At 42.9% G+C, this 19,456-nt stretch overlaps 1 protein-coding gene and 1 non-coding gene across 5 annotated transcripts in view; both read left to right on the plus strand.

The window, feature by feature from the left end:
* Positions 1 to 17,746, plus strand: part of DUSP16 (dual specificity phosphatase 16) — a 107,409-nt gene extending 89,663 nt beyond the window's left edge. For all 4 annotated transcript variants that reach the window (XM_018048468.1, XM_018048465.1, XM_018048466.1 and 1 more), the window contains exons 6-8: positions 5,274 to 5,433; positions 10,403 to 10,526; positions 14,002 to 17,746. In XM_018048468.1, coding sequence (XP_017903957.1) covers positions 5,274 to 5,433; positions 10,403 to 10,526; positions 14,002 to 15,118 — 1,401 coding nt within the window. In that variant the 3' untranslated portion in view covers positions 15,119 to 17,746. The remainder of the gene's footprint in view (positions 1 to 5,273; positions 5,434 to 10,402; positions 10,527 to 14,001) is intronic.
* On the plus strand, positions 19,055 to 19,126 carry TRNAC-ACA. Its single transcript has one exon. It is a non-coding gene; the product is annotated as a tRNA-Cys (tRNA).

The following is a 19,456-nucleotide window of genomic DNA, read 5'->3' on the forward strand; positions in this document are numbered from 1 at the left end:
CAGTGGATGACTAAATGAAACGGTTCCTGTAGGCTTGACTGGAAGATGGCAGACAGGGATGGTAGTTGAACAAACACATACCAACCGCAACTACGTCCCTGGTGCTAAAGGTAGAAAAACAAGCAAGATTTAGTCCAAGATCTCAGTACCTAATAGGATAGACAAGAATTATCTGCTACTGATAACACAGTATGCTCTGTATTTTACTAATAGCATGTCCAAAGTCCTTTGGGCAAGCAGAGAACGGAATGGTTAATTATGCACCAGTAGAAGGGTTCATAGGAAGGTTAAAGCAGAAAAGTGGTAGTCATCAGGAAGAACAGGGCCTGCTCAGAACTGGTGTGAACAACATTGAGGAAGGCTGGGTGCACATGTTATGTTGGGTATTCGAAGGTTGTATGGGACAGGAGCGGGCAGTGAGATATGGTGAAGATAAGTGTGCATAAAACATAGCCCCTGTTTGGTTACAAGAAAGGATACTGTAGCTGTTGTTCAGTTCAGGTTTGGAGAGGAGAACACTGCAAATTTAAGAGATCCGCCGCTCTCGTGGTGTGGGCTGCTGGCTGAGCAGCGACTGGGAATAGAGAGAAGGGGTGATGTGAGGGGTTGATGCTTCAAGGGATTGACAGCATTTGGAGGGGAGTGGTGAGGAAGATAAACGGGATGAAAGGATCCCATTTTTTAGCTCAAGTGTCTGGGTGGATATTATTACCAAAACCCAATTTTGGATTACAGAGAGGAAACAAGAATTTGAAGCAGAGAAGGGAGAAAGAGAATGTGCTGTTTCTGAGTCTGAAAGTTTTGAGGGACATCCGAATAGAGATATCTAGGAAGCAGCTGGAAATATGGATCAAAAATTAAAGTGTTTGTGTGTATATGTGTATTTATTTAAGAGTCATCAGCATGTAGAGACATGGAAATAGCCTTCAGAGAGAGCATTTAGAGCCAAGAGATGGCCCAGGACTGTGTCTTAGAGAACAGCCACCATGTTCAGTTTGGGGAGAAAATGTTCTCATTGTGTGTGCATATGTTCTGAAGTCAGTACAAAACAAATAAAAATATTCTAGTATACTTCCAAATCTTGTAAATCAATGCACTTATTCATGCATTTTGGGGATTACATCTAACATGGTCATAATAAATTTACATAGATGCCAAAGAGGGGGAAGTCAGTAAACTGTCATGGTTTCATTTCGTATTCTTTGTTCCACTTCTCTAGTAACGAAGATAATAGAGTTGACCATATTAGTGATGTGTGATTTTTTTAAATAGCCTTTTATGCCCTTAAAAAGTTCTTCTTTAAAGCCTTGATTTAAAAAAAAGTCTTGATAAATTTAAAGAAACTTAAGTCATATCAAGCATCTTTTCCGACCATAATGCTATAAGATTAGAAATCAACTACAAGAAAAAGCTACAAAAAACAAACGTGGAGTCTAAACAATATGCTACTAAACAACCAATGGATCATTGAAGAAGTCAGAGAAAAGTAATAAGAACCCATAGATAAGTGAAAATGAAAGCAGCGATCCAAAACCTACGGAATATAACAAAAGCAGCTTTAAGAGAGAAATGCATAGTGATGCAAGCTTATAGAAAACAGAAAGTCTCAGATAGCAACCTTATGCCTAGAGAAAGCAGAACAAACAAAACCCAAAGTTAGTAGAAGGAAATAAATCATAAGGATCAGAGAGGAAATAAATGAAAGTGAAAGTTGATCAGTTGTGTCCGACTCTTTGTGACCTTATGGGCTATACAGTCCACGGAAGTTTCTAAGTCAGAATATTGGAGTGGGTAGCCTTTCCCTTCTCCAGGGGATCTTCCTAACCCAGGGATCAAACCCAGGTCTCCTGTATTGCAGGCGGAGTCTTTACCGGCTGAGCCACACAGGAAGCCCAATAAATGAAATAGAGGCTAAAAAACAATAGAAAAGATGAATGAAAGCTGGTTCTTTGAAAAGATAAACAAAATTGATAAACCTTTAGCTAGACTCACCAAGAAAAAAAGGAAGTGAGTTCAAACCAATAAAATCAGAAGTGACAAAGGAGAAGGTACAACTGATGCCACAGAAATAAGATCATAAGAGACTAGTGTGAGCAACTGTACGCCAACAAAGTGGGCAACCTGCAAGAAATGGACAATTCTTAGAAAGGTGCAATCTCCCAAGACTGAACTGGAAAGAAACAGAAAATATAAACAAATCAATTACCAGTACTAAAAACTGAATCGGTAAAAACTCCCAACAAACAAAAGGGTGGGACCAGGTAACTGTATAGGTGAATTCTAACAAACATTTAGAGAAGAGTTAACACCTATCCTGAAACTGTTTCAGAAACTGCAGAGGAAGGAAGACTTCTGAACTCATTCTATGTGTCCGCCACCATCACCCTGATACCGAAACCAGACAAAGATATCACACACGAAAACTTACAGTGTTTGTGTCAATTATCACTGATGAACATGGATGCAAAAATCCTCAACAAAATACTAGCAGACCAACTCCAGCAATACAGACACCATGATCAAGTGGGATTTATCCCAAGGATGCAAAGATTTTTCAGTATCTGCAGATATCATATATACCACATTCACCAACTGAAGAATAAAAATCACATGAGTGTCTCATATATAGAAAAAGCTTTTGATAAAATTCAGCATCAATTTATGGGTAAAAAAAAAAAAAACTCTTCTGAAAGTAGGCATACAAAAAAGTTGAAAAATGAAGCAAATTCCCTAGCAGTCCAGTGGTTAGGACTCTGCAGTTCCATTTCAGGGGGCACAGGTTTGATCCCTGGTCAAGAAATGTGGGATCCACCCCCCACATGCCACAGCACAACCAAAAAAAAAGGGGGGGGGGTTGTTGAAAGTGAGCATAGAGAGACCATACCTCACCATAATAAAGGCCATATATGACAACTCCCCCACCTAACATTATAGTCAACAGTGAAAGGCTGAGAGCATGTCCTCGAAGATCAGGAAGAAGACAAGAATGCCCAGTCTTGCCATTTTTATTCAACATAGTTTTGGAAGTCCTAGCCACAGAAATCAAAGAAGAAAAATAAAAGGAATTCAAATAGGAAAATAAGTAAATCTGTCATTGTTTGCAGATGACATGATGCTATAGATACAAAAGCCTAAAGATGCTACTAGAAAACTACTAGAGCTCATCAGTGAATTCAGTAAAGTTGCTGGATACAAAGTTAATATACAGACATAGGTTGCATTTCTATACTCTAACAACAGAGTATCAGAAAGAGAAATTAAGAAAATAGTACCAATAACCATTGCATTAAAAAGAATAAAAGACCCAGGAATAAACCTACCTAAGGAGGGGAAAGACCTGTATTCTGAAAACTGTAAGATGCTGATGAAAGAAATCACACAGCAAAAATGGAAAGATATACCATGTTCTTGGATTGGAAGAATCAGTATCGTTAAAATGAGTATACTACCCAAGGCAATCTATAGATGCAGTGCAATTCCTGTCAAATTACCAATGGCATTTTTCACAGAACTTGGACAAAAAAAATTAAATTTGTATAGAGACACAGAAGACCCAGAATAACCAAGACAATCTTGTGAAAGAAGAATGAAGTTGGAGGAATCGTACACCCTTACTTCAGACTATACTACAAATTTACAGTAATCAAAACAGTAGGGCACAAAAACATCAATGGAATGGGGTAGAAAGCTCAGAAATAAACCCACACACTTATGGTCAATTAATCTATGACCAAGGAGGCAAGAATATATAATGGAGGAAAGACAGTCTCTTCAGGAAACAGTGCTGGGAAAACTAGACAGCTTCATGTAAAAGAACGAAATCAGAATGTTTTCTAACACCATATACAAAAATAACTCAAAATGGGTTAAAGAACTAAATTTAAGACTGAAAACCATAAAAGTCCTAGAGGAGAACATAGGCAGAACACACTTGGACATAAAGTATTGTTTTGGAACCATCTTCTGGAGTAATGGAAAATAAAAACGAACAAACGGGACCTAATTAAACTTTTAAAAGCTTCTGCACAGCAAAGGAAACCATAAACAAAATGAAAAGACAACCTATAGACTGGAGAAAATATTTGCAAATGATGCTACCGACAGGGAATTAATTTCTAAAATATACAAACAGCTCATATAGCTTAATATCAAAAAAAAACCCAATAAAAAAATAGCTGTAAGACCTAAGCAGACATTTCTCTAAAGACTTACAGATGGCCAACAGGTATATGGAGAGATGTTCATATTGCTAATCATTAGAGAAATGCAAATCAAAACAACAAGGTATCACCTCACGCCAGTCAGGATGGACATCATTAAAGAGTCTACAAATAATACCTGCTGGAGAGGGTGTGGAGAAAAGAGAACTCTCTTAACACTGTTGCTGAGAAGGTAAATTGTTATAGCCAGTATGGAGAACAGTATTGCAGTTCCTTAAAAAAGCTAACCATATGATCCTGCAGTCCCACTCCTGGGCATATATCTGAAGAAAACTATAAATAGAAAAGATACATTCACCGTAATATTCACTGTAGCATTATTGACAATAGCCAAAACATGGAAGCAACCCAAGTGCCCTTCAACAGATGAGTGGATAAAGATGTGATGTATATATCTATAATGCTTATGTATGTATATACATATACATATACGTACACAATGGAATACTGCTCAACCATAAAAAGAATGAAATAATGCTATTTTCAGCAATATGGATGGACCTAGGCATTATCATACTAAATGAAGTCAGAGAAAGACGTATCATCTGATATCGCTTATATGTAGAATCTTAAGAAAAATGATCCAGATGAACCTATATGCAAAACAGAAACAGACTCACAGGTGAAGAAAACAAACTTTTGGTTCCCAGAGGTGAAAGCTGGGAGGGAGAGGATAAATTCGGAATTGGGGTTTAACATGTAAGTATGTAAAATAGATAAATAACAAGGACCTGCTGTATAGCACAGGGAACTAAATTCAGTATTCTGTAATAAACTATAAAAAAAAAGAATATGTAATATGTATAACTGAATCCTTTTGCTGTACACTTGAAACTAACACAACATTATAAATTAACTATACTTCAGTTTTTAAAAATTCTCCTTTAAACTTGTCTTCACGTGTCATTGTGCTAGGTTTTTGGATTTTACCGACTGAATGAAATCTGATCGCTTCAAGGAAACTAGTCATTTTAATCATCGTGTTAAGTTTTTCTCTTTAAAAATGATCATGCTATTACGTTATGTCACTTTAACTGTTCTTTCCTTCCTTAGGAGCTGATGCAACAGAATGGGATTGGTTATGTGTTAAATGCCAGCAACACCTGCCCCAAGCCTGACTTTATCCCCGAATCTCATTTCCTGCGAGTGCCTGTGAATGATAGCTTTTGTGAGAAAATTTTGCCGTGGTTGGACAAATCAGTGGATTTTATTGGTAAGTAGCTCAAGTCATATTACAAATCCTTTGGGTTATAGTCTCATGTATGAGTATACCCCTTCCTCCCCTTTTCTCTCATTAGAGAAAAGGAACCTACTTCCCAGATTTTTCGAAAGTCTGAAAACAAGCATGATGCTGCTTATCTCATTCAGGGGCCAGGTGATGTGTGTGCGCCGTGTGTCCCTGAGGGACTGGCCTTGTGACAGCTTAGCTAACTCAAACATTCCCAGGGTTAAGCCTGATGGGATCTGGGATTACAGATTTGCGAGTGTTTGAAAATGGGTTAAACTTTTTTAGGATTAAACTTGCCACCCACTTCATCAGATCCTATAAAAGACTTTTGGAAACTCTGGTGGCATTCCTTAACCTGTTTCTGCTTTGCTGCTGTGCTTTCCCCAGAGAACAGCCAAGTCCTGTGGAAACTAATCCCATTACATTCAAAGTTTTTATGTCACAAGATTCCTAAGCCTCCGTCTGTGTGCCAGCAATTTCAAGTATTAATAGTATTGGGTCTAATGAAATTCCAACACACACACTCACATTCGTGTGATCGTTCCTTGGCGATGACTGTGACAGGGTCTGGTCTGGATGGTACTTTGTTCTGCTCACTGGGCCGTCAGCCCTGGAGCCTCCCCAACTCCCAGCTTCTGGCACTGCTATGACGTTTTTGGTGCCTTGAAATCAGGTCTGATAGGAAATAAGTGACGTTTACTCGAAATGTGGTTTTGGTGGAAAATGGCTAAAGCAACGAGATGGGTTCCTTGCTCCTGGGCAGCACGATGAGGTGTGACTCTTGATGTCCATGTGAGGAGTTTTCAACAATGTAACTGTGTAAATGAAGCCCCTTGCTCTATCCTTTCATCTGTGAGAGGAATTTTCTAAACAGTGACTTTGGAACTTTGGGTAATTCTGAAACAGATCCCCCTTTTGTCAAGTCTTCAGATTGCCAAGACTTCTCCTCTTTAATAGGCATGCATCCTGTGAAACACCAGAAGGTAAATGGCTTAGATAATTTGCATAAAAATCATCACAAACAAAACTCCCATAATTAATTTTTCCCACCATTCTACTTCTAGGAAGTATTCAGAGTATCATTCAGTGTTTGCCTCTTTGAAAGATGACGATTATAGTTAATGTTCCCATTAAGCATCACATTGATCCGGAGATAATTGGCTCTGATTTCAGCTAAAAGTACGGTTTCAGAGTCTAAATTCAGAAGAAAACCTGATTCTGTTAAGTCATGACAGTGTCTAAGCTTTAGGAGGGTAGGTAACAAAGAGAGGACTTTGCTTCCAGCTTACTTTTCTTCGACTTCATGGGAGCTATTGGCCACTTTTAATTCATACAAAAGGAACTTTACTATGTTCCAAGTTGGTGAGATACATACCCAAATATATATTGTAATTGTATATCTGAAGATATTTTTACTTACCAGTAGTTCACTTGCTTGGCCCTATTTACTGTTAGGCTCACCACCCTTTTCCCGCCCAGACCCAGACCATCCAGTGCAATACCTCCAGCCCACTGTGGAATTCAGCCTGTGTTCACTAGAGGTGTTCATCTCCTCCAGGCCATTTAAAGCCTTGGTTAGTCATGGCAGAGAATATAAAGATGTACCCTCATACTAGGACTTACTAACTTACAGGCTCGTACTTTTTATTATTCAGATTAAATTTCAGTTAAGTTCCTGGGTTTGTTGGAAAGGCTCAGGTTTGAGTGTTGCCTTTGCTTTTAGGAGAGGGAGGCAGAGGTGAGCACAATTGCCTGTCTGTGCTTGGGACCCTGACCAGGCCCCCAGCCCAGCTGGCTGTTGGTACAGACTCCTGCCCCACTTCACCCACAGCAAACTCAGGGCTTTTGTAAGCAATACAGGGAGGTAATTAAGAGGATATACTTTGGAGCCAGACTGTATTTGAATCCTGCCTCCCTTGGTTATCAGTTAAGTAATTCTGGGTGAGTTACTGAAAATTCTCTGTTCCTTAGTCTGCTGATCTGATAACTGAAGACAATGTATTTATCTTATAAGGTATATTGTATATCTGTATATACCTTATAAGGATATGGTATGGATTAAAATAGATAATACATATAAACACTTTGCATGGTGCCCGACTTGTAACTGGGTCTTAAATAGTAGCTGAACTAAAAAATTATCTGAGAAGCCTTTTTTTTTTCCTTAGAGGTGTCCTCTGTCACCTCAGTTATTACTTCCTCCATTTTCACCTTTGTAACTTCTCCCCTTCATCCATTTCATTTGCTATCTTTTTTTAAATTAGTTCATTTTTCAATTGGATAATTCCTTTACAGAATTGTGTAGGTTTCTGCCAGATAACAACATGAATCAGACGTAGGTGTATATATATAGGTCCCCTCCCTCTTGAACTTCCCCCACCTCCTCTTTTCTAACCTAGAATTGATAAAAAAAAAAATAGGCAAAATTGAAATATATCTTTTTCTTATCCTTGGATTGTTGTAGTGGCAACCTGCTTTTAATTTCCAGTTTTCCCCATCCATGCCTTCTTATTGCCCCTATTCAGCACCTGCAGAGGCTACTTAAGTGTCTCGGGTCCTTCGCCCGAGTTTCCTAGACTCTCCAGCGGCTGCTCCCCACCTCTGAACCTCCTTTCCAGTCCCTTCCCACCCAGCACGCACCAGGCAGGCCTCTTTTCTGAGCAGTGGTCCAGCCCCACTGTGGCTCTTTGTTGAATGTTTTCCTTCTCTCCTCCAGGTCTGTGGGCATTCCTTCCTTTGCCTTAAGAGACTCAGCTTAGCACACAGTTCTGACAAGAAATGTATTCTAATGAGCTCCACTTCAGTATAATCACTTTTTAATTAGATTTTTAAAATACACCATCCAAACAGTTGTAACTGTAAAAGCAGTATAAGTACCACACAGAAAATTTGAAAAACAGAGAAAAGGAAACCTATACCCTCAACATCCTAACGCATCTGTTATCATCATTGCTTTATATCCTTCTGGCCTTTTTCAATGTTTTTATAAAGATTACCTTTTAAAATATGTATCGGCCAGCCAGCCTGTGTACACAGGGTGTATACTGTGTGCTCAGTGTTCAGGACTTTGAGAGAGTGTTAGAAGCAAAACCCTTCTCGGCCCTTCGAGTCTAGTTCTGAGATAATTATTAAAAATCAGAGAATACTGTCAACATTAAAAAATATTTCAAGCCAGCCTATTTCCTGTAAGAATTTGAAGCAGCTTACAGGAAGAGGTTGGGATCAGAAGGTAACACACATTCACCCCTATTACCATTAAAATGGGATGGAAGATCAAGAACCAAGTAATACGTGGCTGGCAAAGGTACAGTAAAATCCAAATCACAGTTCCTTATTGAAATTGAGTGAAAACCTTGGCTTTGAGCTTCTCAGTAGCCAAAGTGAAAAAGGAAGTACTAAGAGCAGTCTAGGCTAAATACTGCCTGGGAAAGAGGAGGAAGAGAGCTGTGGAGGCCCAGGAAGTCATGGACTTTGTGGACATGAGTTTATATACCATTATGTTGTCTAGCGTGTCCTTATTTCTTTGTTTCAGTGTTGTCTTGTATCCCTTTGTTATTGTTTTATTGTGTTTGATTTCACTATTTAAAGGGGAGCTGCTTGATTGTTCCTGTACTACCTCAAAGCCCTTCAGTGTTCTGTACATAACAAATAATGCATCATGTACGTTAGCTGTTTGTAATGTGTATAACAGAGGTGGTGAGACTGGAGTAGCCTTGTATTATTCAACTGCCAGAGCAGAGTCTCTGGGATACCTGTTAATTACAAGAATATTAACATAAGGCTTGATAAACTTTTGATAATCAGTGAAAACAGGAATGAAAAGAGAAGTTGATGGCAGCAGGTAAGCACACAGGAAAACTGTTCAGAACTGAGGCAGTCATAGTACCGACTGAAACGGTGGCTGCTTCCAGGCTCTGGGGTAACTTCATCCTTACCCACGAGAAAGCTTTTAAAGCTCATCTACAGTGAGAGGTGGCAGGACTGTGTGATTGAATTTACTTGGTTCTTGGTTCTAACAGAGTCCTACCATGTTATGGGCAATTAGCATGAGGCAGTGTGATAGTATGATCTCAGGGAAGAGGTCAAAGTTCCCTTGGTCCACATTAAAGTGACCTACTAAACCTGATTCATGGTGCACACATGGTTTCTCCCTTGAGTTCAGCAAATAAAGTTCAGGAGCCACTTTATGTCATAGCAAAGTCTCCTGGAGAAAAATGGGGAAACTATTTTTTCTGTGAGGAAGATGGGTTCTGAGCTGGCGTTTGAAGTTCTTGATGTGGCATCTTTTTACATTGTGATGTAGTCTCACTGTGACTAGGTCTCTCCCCTCCCCACCACCCTGCTTTTTACACAGTAATGTGTATCACATATGTTTAAAATGAAAAAGTGCTTTTAAAATTTAATCTCATGTTTAAATCATTATGTCATACACCTAAAATACAATGTTATATGTCAATTGATTCCTCAAAACTGGAAGAAGGTCTCATGTAATTAGCAAAAAGCTAAAGGGTCAGACAACATGGGTAAACAAAATATTAGCTAAAATCTTAGGATTTTGGATGTTATTTTCTTTTATACTATTCTGTATTTCTGAAGTTTTCTATGCCAAGCAAGTAGAATCATGTGATCACAGTGTATGACTCATACTCAGAGTAGTTAAAGTAATACATAATGTAAAAAGTGCAGTGAAATGTATTGAATGAGAAGCAACCTGGATTAGGGACAAATTGCTTATTAACACATGTGGGGACTTTCTCTGTTCTCTATGAAAATGGTGGGGAAATCGTGTTCCCCTACCTCCTTAAAAGAGTATTGAAAGGAAAAATAGATAAGTATCAAGAAGAGGGGCTTTACTTTGCATCGGCAGGTGAAGGGCATTGTGTGAGTAAATGGAAACACCGTTTCACTGCTGAACAAAGTTGTTAGTGAACTTTTCTGAATTTGACTCCTACAGAGAAAGCAAAAGCCTCCAATGGATGTGTCCTCGTGCACTGCTTGGCGGGGATCTCCCGTTCCGCCACCATCGCCATCGCCTACATTATGAAGAGGATGGATATGTCCTTGGATGAAGCTTACAGGTGAGGGCAGGAACACACCCTATGCAAGTGGCTTCTCCTTTGACCTGAATCATGAGATATGAGAATGGGTGACCAGGATTATTTTAGTTAACACTGTACAGGTGACTTGATTTTTAAATGTTTAAAGATTGGAGAAAAATGTATTTTTATAATTTAGCACTAATTCTGCCCTCCCATGTGTGAAGTGCATTCTCAGCTGCTTTATTAAGTTTGAAAAAAGTGAAAGATGCTCAGTCATGCCCAACTCTTTGCGACCTCATGGACTCTAGGCCGCCAGGCAAGAATACTGGAGTGGGTTGCCATTCCCTTCTCCAGAGGATCTTCATGACCCAGGGATTGAACCTAGGTCTCCTGCACTGCAGGCAGATTCTTTACCATCTGAGCCACCTGGGAAGCCCTGAGTTTTTTAAGAAACAGCAAATCTAGAGATCTTTCCCTAGTTGGAAAAATATCATTTGTTCTAATTTACACATGAGAAAAAATGCTCCAAGAGAATACTCATTATAGAATTCCTACTGTGCTTCAGACTCTCTCGCTTTCACTGAGGATAAAGTCCAGTATATGTAAGTATCAAACCAAACAACTGTCAAACTCCATTCACAATCTAGACTTGCCCAGTTTTTTTGAATATTTATTGAAGTATAGTTGATTTACAGTGTTGGTAATTTCTACTGTGTGGCAAAGTGATTCAGCTATGCAGGCACATATTTTTTTTGTATTCTTTTCCATTATGGTTTATCCCACGATGTTGAATATAGTAGGACCTTGTTGTTCATCCAGCCTATATATAATAGTTGGCACCAGCTAATCCCAAGCTCCGTTCCCTCCCCGACTCTCCTCCCCCTTGGCAGTCACGGGTTTGTTCTTATGTCTGTTTCTGTTTCATAGATATGTTCGTGTTTTAGATACCACGTAGAAGTGATACATATGGTATTTCCCTTTCTCTTTCTGACTGCACTTGGTATGATAATCTTGAGGGCCACCCATGTTGCTGCTTCTGGCATTATTTTATTCTTTTTCATGGCTGAGTAATATTTGTTTGTGTGTGTGTGCACACATCTTCTCTATCCATTCATCTGTTGGTGAACATTTAGGTTTCCGTCCTGACTACTGTGAATAGTGCTGCTATGAACATTGATGTGAATGTATTTTTTGAAATTATACTTTTGTCCGAGTATATGCCCAAGAGTGGGATGCTGGATCATATGGCAACTCTATTGTTAGTTTTTTGAGGAACTTTTATACTATTTTCCATAGTGGCTGTACCAATTTACCTTCCCATCAACAGTGTAAGAAGGTTCCCTTTTCTCCATAACCTCTCCAACATGTATTATTTGTAGACTTTTCAGTGATGGTCATTCTGATTTGTGGGAGGTGATATCTTACTGTAGTTTTGATTTGCATGTCTCTAATTAGCGATGACAGACATCTTTTTCACGTCCCTGTTGGCCGTCTGTATGTCGTCTTTGGTGAAATATTTATTTAGGTCTTCCGCCCATTTTTTGATTGGGTTGTTTGTATATTTTAGAAATTAAGCCCTTGTCAGTCACATCATTTGCAAATATTTTCTCTCATTCCTTGGTTGTCTTTTTGTTTTATGGTTTACTTTGCTGTGCAAAAGCTCCTAAGATTGATTGGTCCCATTTGTTTATTTTGGTTTTTATTTCTATTACCTTGGGAGACAGTCTTAAGAAAACATCAGTACAATTTATGTCAGAGAATGTTTTGCCTATGTTTTCTGTTAGTTATATGGTGTCATGTCTTATATTTAAGTCTTAAAGCCATTTTGAGTTTATTTTTTCATGTATGATGTGAGGGTGTATTCTAACCTCATTGATTTGCATGTGGCTGTCCAGACTTGCCCAGATTTTGCAGTGTATACTTTTGACTGGGTTGTCCCCAATCTCATTCTCCAGACAGAAGGCAGCCAATGACAGCAGCACCAAGGACTGGGGTTCTGTTGAAGGATGTTTGAAGCAGAGCCCTCTGTGTATCTTGTTGGATAGAGGTGGATTATCTCCATGTGATAATGGATCAATAAATATACGCACACAGAACCAGACCTGTTGTAACAATAGGATTTTTTCCTCAACTTGGAAAATTTGGAACAAAGAAATGAGCTACTCGAACAGCTTCTCACTGGAGGAAGAAAGTGGGGAGGCAGGTCCTCCCCTCGGGCTTAGCCCTCTAAGGTCCTCCTGAACGCCACACAAGCCAGCAGGAAAGGCACCCTCATATCCTCATGGGGGTCTTAGCATGAAGACCCTGTATTTACACTTGTCACAGTTGAGTCAGTTATTTCTGGCTTTGTTAATTTGCTTTAGGTTACATATTTCTAAGGAGTTTATTTTTGAGTTTTCTCTTTCCTTCCTTATTCAACTTCTTAGGGTGGTTTCACTGCTGCATCTTCTGAGGCATGTCCGTGAGAATCAGGGGCCACTAAAGAACGTATCTACCACTTCTGAGTCTGTTTCTGCCACGAAATGGAAAAGCTGTTTACTACTAGTTTTGATCCCTTGGTGACTCTTTTAACAAGGTGGTTACAGGAATGAATCCAGATGTTAGACCTGGTTTTGAATCCCAGCCCCATACTTTAATAACTGTGTGACTGGGGCAGTTCACATAAGGACTATGTGTACCTCTGTGATGGTAGGTAGTTTTGAGGGCTAATTGAGCTAATACTCTTGTTAGTGCATTAACATCATGCTTAGCAGAAGTCCACTGTGTGACTCGTTATTCTGTCCCATTAAATACAAAGAGCAGGGAACTGGAAAGTGTGTGCTTTGATGCTCTGGCCGTCTGATAGCCTGTCTCTTTTGGTCATTAATTAAAAATGTGAAATGTCTCGAAGTCACTGTGGGGACTGTGACATTGGAAAGTTGAAGGTGGCATGGCTGTTAAGCTGTACTTCTGATGGGAACACCAGTGCAGGGGCTGGGTGGGGGTGAGGGTGTCCCAGGTGGTGAGGAGAGAATCATCTGTTACCAGCTGCACGGGAAACACTGCGCATGCTGAAGTCGCTCAGTCGTGTCTGACTCTTTGTGACCCCGTGGACTACAGCCCACCAGGCTCCTCCTTCCACGGGGATTCTCCAGGCAAGAATACTGGAGTGGGTTGCCATACCCTCCTCCAGGGGATTGTCCCAACCCAGGGATCGAACCCAGGTCTCCTGCATTGCAGGCGGATTCTTTACCAGCTGAACTAACCAGGGAAGCCCACTGGAAGCCTTAAGTCCTTGAAAACGGGGCTGGGCTCCCTGCTTTCTAACATCCTCAGGGTCGTCTGTAAAGCTCCCCAAGGCAGAGGCCCTCACCTGCCCCACCCACTCCCTGAACTTCTAAACCAGCCATCTTCCAAAGGTCTTGGGAGGACCTCTCTGATAATTCCGTCTCACCTCTTCACTTACTCTAGCTTAATCACTTTAACAGGTCAGCTGTCAGATTCAAGCCTTTTTGGTTTTTCCCTCTCCTCACAGATTTGTGAAAGAAAAAAGACCTACTATATCTCCCAACTTCAATTTCCTGGGCCAGCTCCTGGACTACGAGAAGAGGATTAAGAGCCAGACCGGGGCCGCTGGGCCCAAGAGCAAACTGAAGCTGCTGCCCCTGGAGAAGCCAAGCGAGCCAGTCGCTGGGCCCGGCCCCGTGGAGGGTGCACAGGGGAGCCAGCTGCCCCCAGGGCCGCCCCCCGGCCGCCCGGCTCCTGCTCCCTCCGAGGGGGCAGGGCCCCGGCCTGCGCCCCCCAGCACGGCCCCCGACGACGGCCCCCTGGTCCAGGCCCTCAACGGGCTCCACCTGACCCCAGACAGGCTGGAGGACAGCGGCCGCCTGAAGCGCTCCTTCTCGCTGGACATCAAGTCGGTGTCCCCGACGCCCGGCGGGCTCTCATCCCCCGAGGCCGCCCTGGAGCTCTACAAGCCCGCTGCCTCCAGCCTGGAAGGCGCGGGCAAGCCCTGCCAGTTCTCTCCGGTGCAGGAGGTGTCGGAGCAGACGCCGGAGGCCAGCCCGGACCGGGAGGAGGCCCCGCCGCACCGGCCCTCTGACGGCAGCGGCCAGGGTGCACGGCCCCGGCCGGGGAGGCCCCTGTGGTCGCCCCTGCACCGCAGCGGGAGCGTGGAGGACCGCGGGCAGCCCCGCTTCCTCTTCGGCCTCTCGGCCAGCCAGCAGCACCTGGCCACGTCGGCCACGGGGCTGGGCCTGGAAGGCTGGCACTCGGACCTCCTGGCCCCCCAGACCTCCGCGCCGGCCCTGACCAAGAGCTGGTATTTCGCGCCAGAGCCCCCACACTTCTACTCGGCCTCGGCCGTCTACGGGGGCCGCGCGGGCCACCCTGCCTTCAGCTGCAGCCAGCTGCCCACGTGCGGCGGGGACCCTGGGCACTCGGTGCGCCGGCGCCACAAGCCCGGCGACAGGGCCGACTCCCGGCGCAGCTGGCATGAGGAGAGCCCCTTCGAGAAGCAGTTCAAGCGTCGAAGCTGCCAGATGGAGTTCGGTGAGAGCATCAGGTCCGAGAACCGGTCGCGGGAGGAACTGGGCAAGGTGGGCAGCCAGTCAAGCTTTTCAGGCAGCATGGAAATCATCGAGGTCTCCTGAGCAGGAGGACACTTGTGACTCCCGTGGACAGGGCTTGTCTTGTTCACGAAAACTAATTCCCTGTAAATCTGAAATATATATATGTACATATATATTTTTGGAAAATGGAGCTATGGTGTAAAAACAACACATGGATCCACACCATTCTTTTTTTTTTTTTAACATCTGCAGTTGAGAGAGCAGCTAATACTTCTCTCAACACAAATGGAAGGGCCCAGGCCAGCTTTCCGCCAGACACGTCACAGTTCTATGCAATGGATTGCACATCCTCCCCTTCTTACTAGATTGAGTTCTACTTGGAGTTGGAGGACGGAAGCCCCCACCGTTCTCTTGTTGTGCTACAAAGAGATCTCAGATCCTAGTCCTGTCTGGTCCCTTCCGAAGTGCACCTTAGCGCTGAGACTGAGCCAGCCTGTGGGTCGGGCGGGGAGACCCCGTTAGGAACAAAACCTAATGGTAAATCAACAAGGAACCATCAGGTCCAAAGCTGAGGCACAGATCCAAGCGCACCCGCCAGCCGCTGAGCTGGCCAGCGTCATTCTGCTGACTGACCATTAGGGGGCCTTGCCAAGACCTACTTTAGAGCAACCCCAGTACCTCAGACAGAAAGTCGGGGCTTTCACCACTACCAGGCCTGGTGGCCCGGTTACTAGGCATTGTGAACAGGTAGGTAGCTAGTCACACCTTTCGACCAGTTTAGACGATCTCTGCAGGCATTTCCAGTTAGGCCTGGATGGAAGTGGTCCAGCTCCTCTTCTCAGCTTTGTGAAGAAGGAAGACAAAGCTATCTGAGATCAACTGAACAGCCAGGAATCTGGCAGCATGGTGATTTAAGCTAATGTTGGGAGGCTAAATGAGTCTACCTCCCTCTTTCTAAATCAAAAGAACTGTTCAAGATGGGCTTGTTAATCCTGGGAAGTAAAGGTTAACCTGGTTTCAAGCCAGATGTGAATTTATTTGGTAGCAGAGAAGCACCCCCTTCAAGGTCTCAGCCAAACTAGGTATTTTCTATTTTGGTTTCACTGCACAGAGGTATTTTGTGAAAATGGAACAATAAAGTGGAATTTTATTGCAAACGACAAGAGGCAGAAAATTGTGGAAGGACAAGATCAAACTACTGAGGAGCAGCTGCTGCTGCTAAGTCGGCTATTATTTTCTCAGTGGTTTTTTTTTACCCCCTTAGCATGTGACGAAGGTGGTATTTTCTACGATTTCCTTAGGCTTTCATACCGCTAGGGCTGAGAGGCTTTCGTAAGCCAGGAATGCTCAGAACTAAACGGTATAGAAAGGTGAGGAGGAGGCGGACAAATTTTGTTTCATCGCAAGCAGAGTGGAAAGACACACCCACACTATTCTCAAACTACCCGCAGCATTTTTTAGTAGAAGGGACACCAAAATGGAGCGGGACCAAGTGGTCTCAGTCCATACCTACAATCACTGTATGGAATCAACCCTGGCAGCTGAAACTAGGTGATTAGAACAAGTAAGCAAGTGATAGTACTTACCTGCTTTTAAACTTCCTGGCTTGAGTTTCGTCAGCTATAGTCTGGTCCTGTTTTGAAGCCTTAATTCACGTCAGCAGCTTTTTTTTTTTTTTTTTAAGGGTGGTGGGTGGGTGTTCGTGTTGTTCTTTACTGTAAGTGTAGCTAGTTGCTGACTCATATCTCAGGTTTTTCTACGTGTGAGAAATGGACAGTCCTTTGAGTCGGATGTGACTTCATGTTTCTTATGGTGACTGCTAAAACCAGCATAGAATGACATGATTCAAAACTGACTTGATCGTGACAATTCTGAGCTTCATAGAACATAACTGGTTATGCACAAATAATGGGTTGTGATATGGGTGTAAAATGAAGTGAGTAAACTGTAGGGAGTGCATTGTTGCCATACTGGAAAGGTTCTGTTAAGTTTAGCTTTTCTCTATACATGCAAATTCTGGGTGTAATCAGACCCAACTGTCAAGGTTTCACACATTGATTTTTGATGTGTTACGTACACACGCACCAACCATGTAACAGCTCCCAGCTTCCAGAGTCTGGTCACAACTGTGGAACATTTTTGAGAAGTGAAAGCAATGGCTCCAGTGCTGTCTGTTTCAGGAGGGCTGTGGGATTTGGTTTTAATGAGATCTTTGGGCTGAACTGGCCTTCCAACCTTCGGGATTTCTCTTGGCCATGGTCCCCTTCCTTCCTGTGACCAATGTGGTCCTATGCTGCAGCTTTTAGTTCTTGGTCACTAATGTCAAATAATCAGCCCTCAGAATGGAGACTTCCCAGCTGAGGAGACAGCCTCTCAGGTCAGCCCTGGAGCCACATGGGTGGCCATGGGCCCCGAGTAGCTGGTTCTCTGCACCGTGAATCGGAGAGGGAGTGCTGGAGCCTACCAGATGATACAGAACGGTGATATCAAACAGCAGAACTAGACTTCGATGTGAGAAATGCTGGAAAATGGTTTAGGACATTTGTAAAGTTGGGTGGGAAGACTGTATAAATGTTTAATATGAATATAGTGTTCTTTTGGAGTAAGGCAAGCTGTTGAATGGTTACAATTGTGCATTTCTCATTCTGATGTGTCATGAATGTTAATATGATGAAATAAAATAAAAACTGGTACCTGTTTATACATAAACATGAGAAGGGACCTCTCTCTGCAGCATGTTCAAGGGGTTAGGGAGGCCGTGGTGGGGCCTGGCCTGCAGAGGGTTCAGCTCAAGGCGAAACGCTGAGTCTTCAGCCTGTGTCACAGGCTCCACCTTGCACAGGGAACGAGCGTCAGAGCTAACAGTCTACTGCCGTCATCTTCATCCTCTCATGGGTACATCAGATGCACACTATAGCATAGAAACCTCAAAGGTAAACATTTGCTGACTGGCTGAATCCAGAATGGTGCAGGGTAGGAAGAAAAAAGACAAACATTCATGGTCCATTTTGTACAGTTTTAGAATTCTTGTAGGAAAAACCGAGGGAAAGTAGTTATTTCAAGATCTGTTCTCCATCCTCGTCATGCACGTCCTAATGACCTCTCCACTTCTAAGTGATGACACGGCATGACAACTCATGAGACAAGAAGCTCAACCTCATTTTCTTTGTTAGTTAAAAGAAAAAAGATGATGCATTAAAGGAATAAAGCATTTACCTTCAGTGCAAGCAGACAGGATACTGATGACACTGGTAATCGCAGGTGACATCATTTCAGTTGGTTGTGAAAGGCTTCTGAGTTGAAGTCAGATTTAAGAAAATTTAAAAGAAAGAAGGATTGGATGGAGTGAGTGAAGACCAGAAAGCTGTCTTGGCTAGGACCTTGCCAAAAAGTGGAGGTGGGTGTGGCACAGAAGAACAGAAAGACAAAGTGTTAGTCGTTCAGTTGGGTCCGACTATTTGTGACCCCACGGACTGTAGCCCGCCAGGCTCCTCTGTCCATGGGAGTCTCCATGCAAAAACACTGGAGTGGTTGCCATGCCTTCCCTACCCAAGGATCAAACCCAGGTCTCCTGCATTGCAGGCAGATTCTTTACTGTCTGAGCCACCAGGGAAGGCGTAGGAATAAATCTGCCTTAAGATGTAAGGTGGCAGGAGGGAGAACATGCCTCGGTGAGAGGCTTTGAATGGGAACTTGTAGGGGTTCGAAGGCCCTAAGGTCAAGCCAGTTACGACTTAGACAGACTTGAGGGCCTCTTGGGGACCACCAGCTGTAGCAGGCTGGCATCGAAGGGCTAGTTTGGGTGTGACATGACCAGACCAGGGCTCAGGCTAAGGGGAAGCAGGGTGGGTGCAGATGTGAAGGGTCAGGCGTACACAATGGGACAAGGGGACAAGGGGACAAGAACTTCATCATCAGGACCCTCACCGTCATTTTATCGTAGATGCTCCTGTCTGGTGGTTTTCCTTTTCTGACACTAAGCAGAAATGTTTTCGGTCTAGTAAACAAAATTTGACTTCCCTGGTGGCTCAGATGGTAAAGCGTCTGCCTACAGTGCAGGAGACCCAGGTTCAATCCCTGGGTTGGGAAGATCTCTTGGAGAAGGGAATGGCAACCCACTCCGGTATTCTTGCCTGGAAAATCCCATGGATGGAGGAGCCTGGTAGGCTACAGTCAAAATTTAGGTCTAGGGGCTTTTTCTCTATAAATATTACTCTTCTCCTTCTCTCAATGAAAGAGGAAAGTGAGTTATTTCTTGCATTGTGTGTGGCTCATTCATCCTTGTACAGCAAAATTATACTTGGTTATTATCTTTGAAATGTTGCAAAAATCAACCATGAGAATTACCACAGCACCAACTTGGAAGAAGTCTGCAAGTCAGTCATATTGTTGCAGTTTATGTACACAGATACCAAGCTG

Source organism: Capra hircus, chromosome 5, assembly GCF_001704415.2.
Source record: "Capra hircus breed San Clemente chromosome 5, ASM170441v1, whole genome shotgun sequence".
In the NCBI taxonomy this organism is placed as follows: domain Eukaryota; kingdom Metazoa; phylum Chordata; class Mammalia; order Artiodactyla; family Bovidae; genus Capra; species Capra hircus.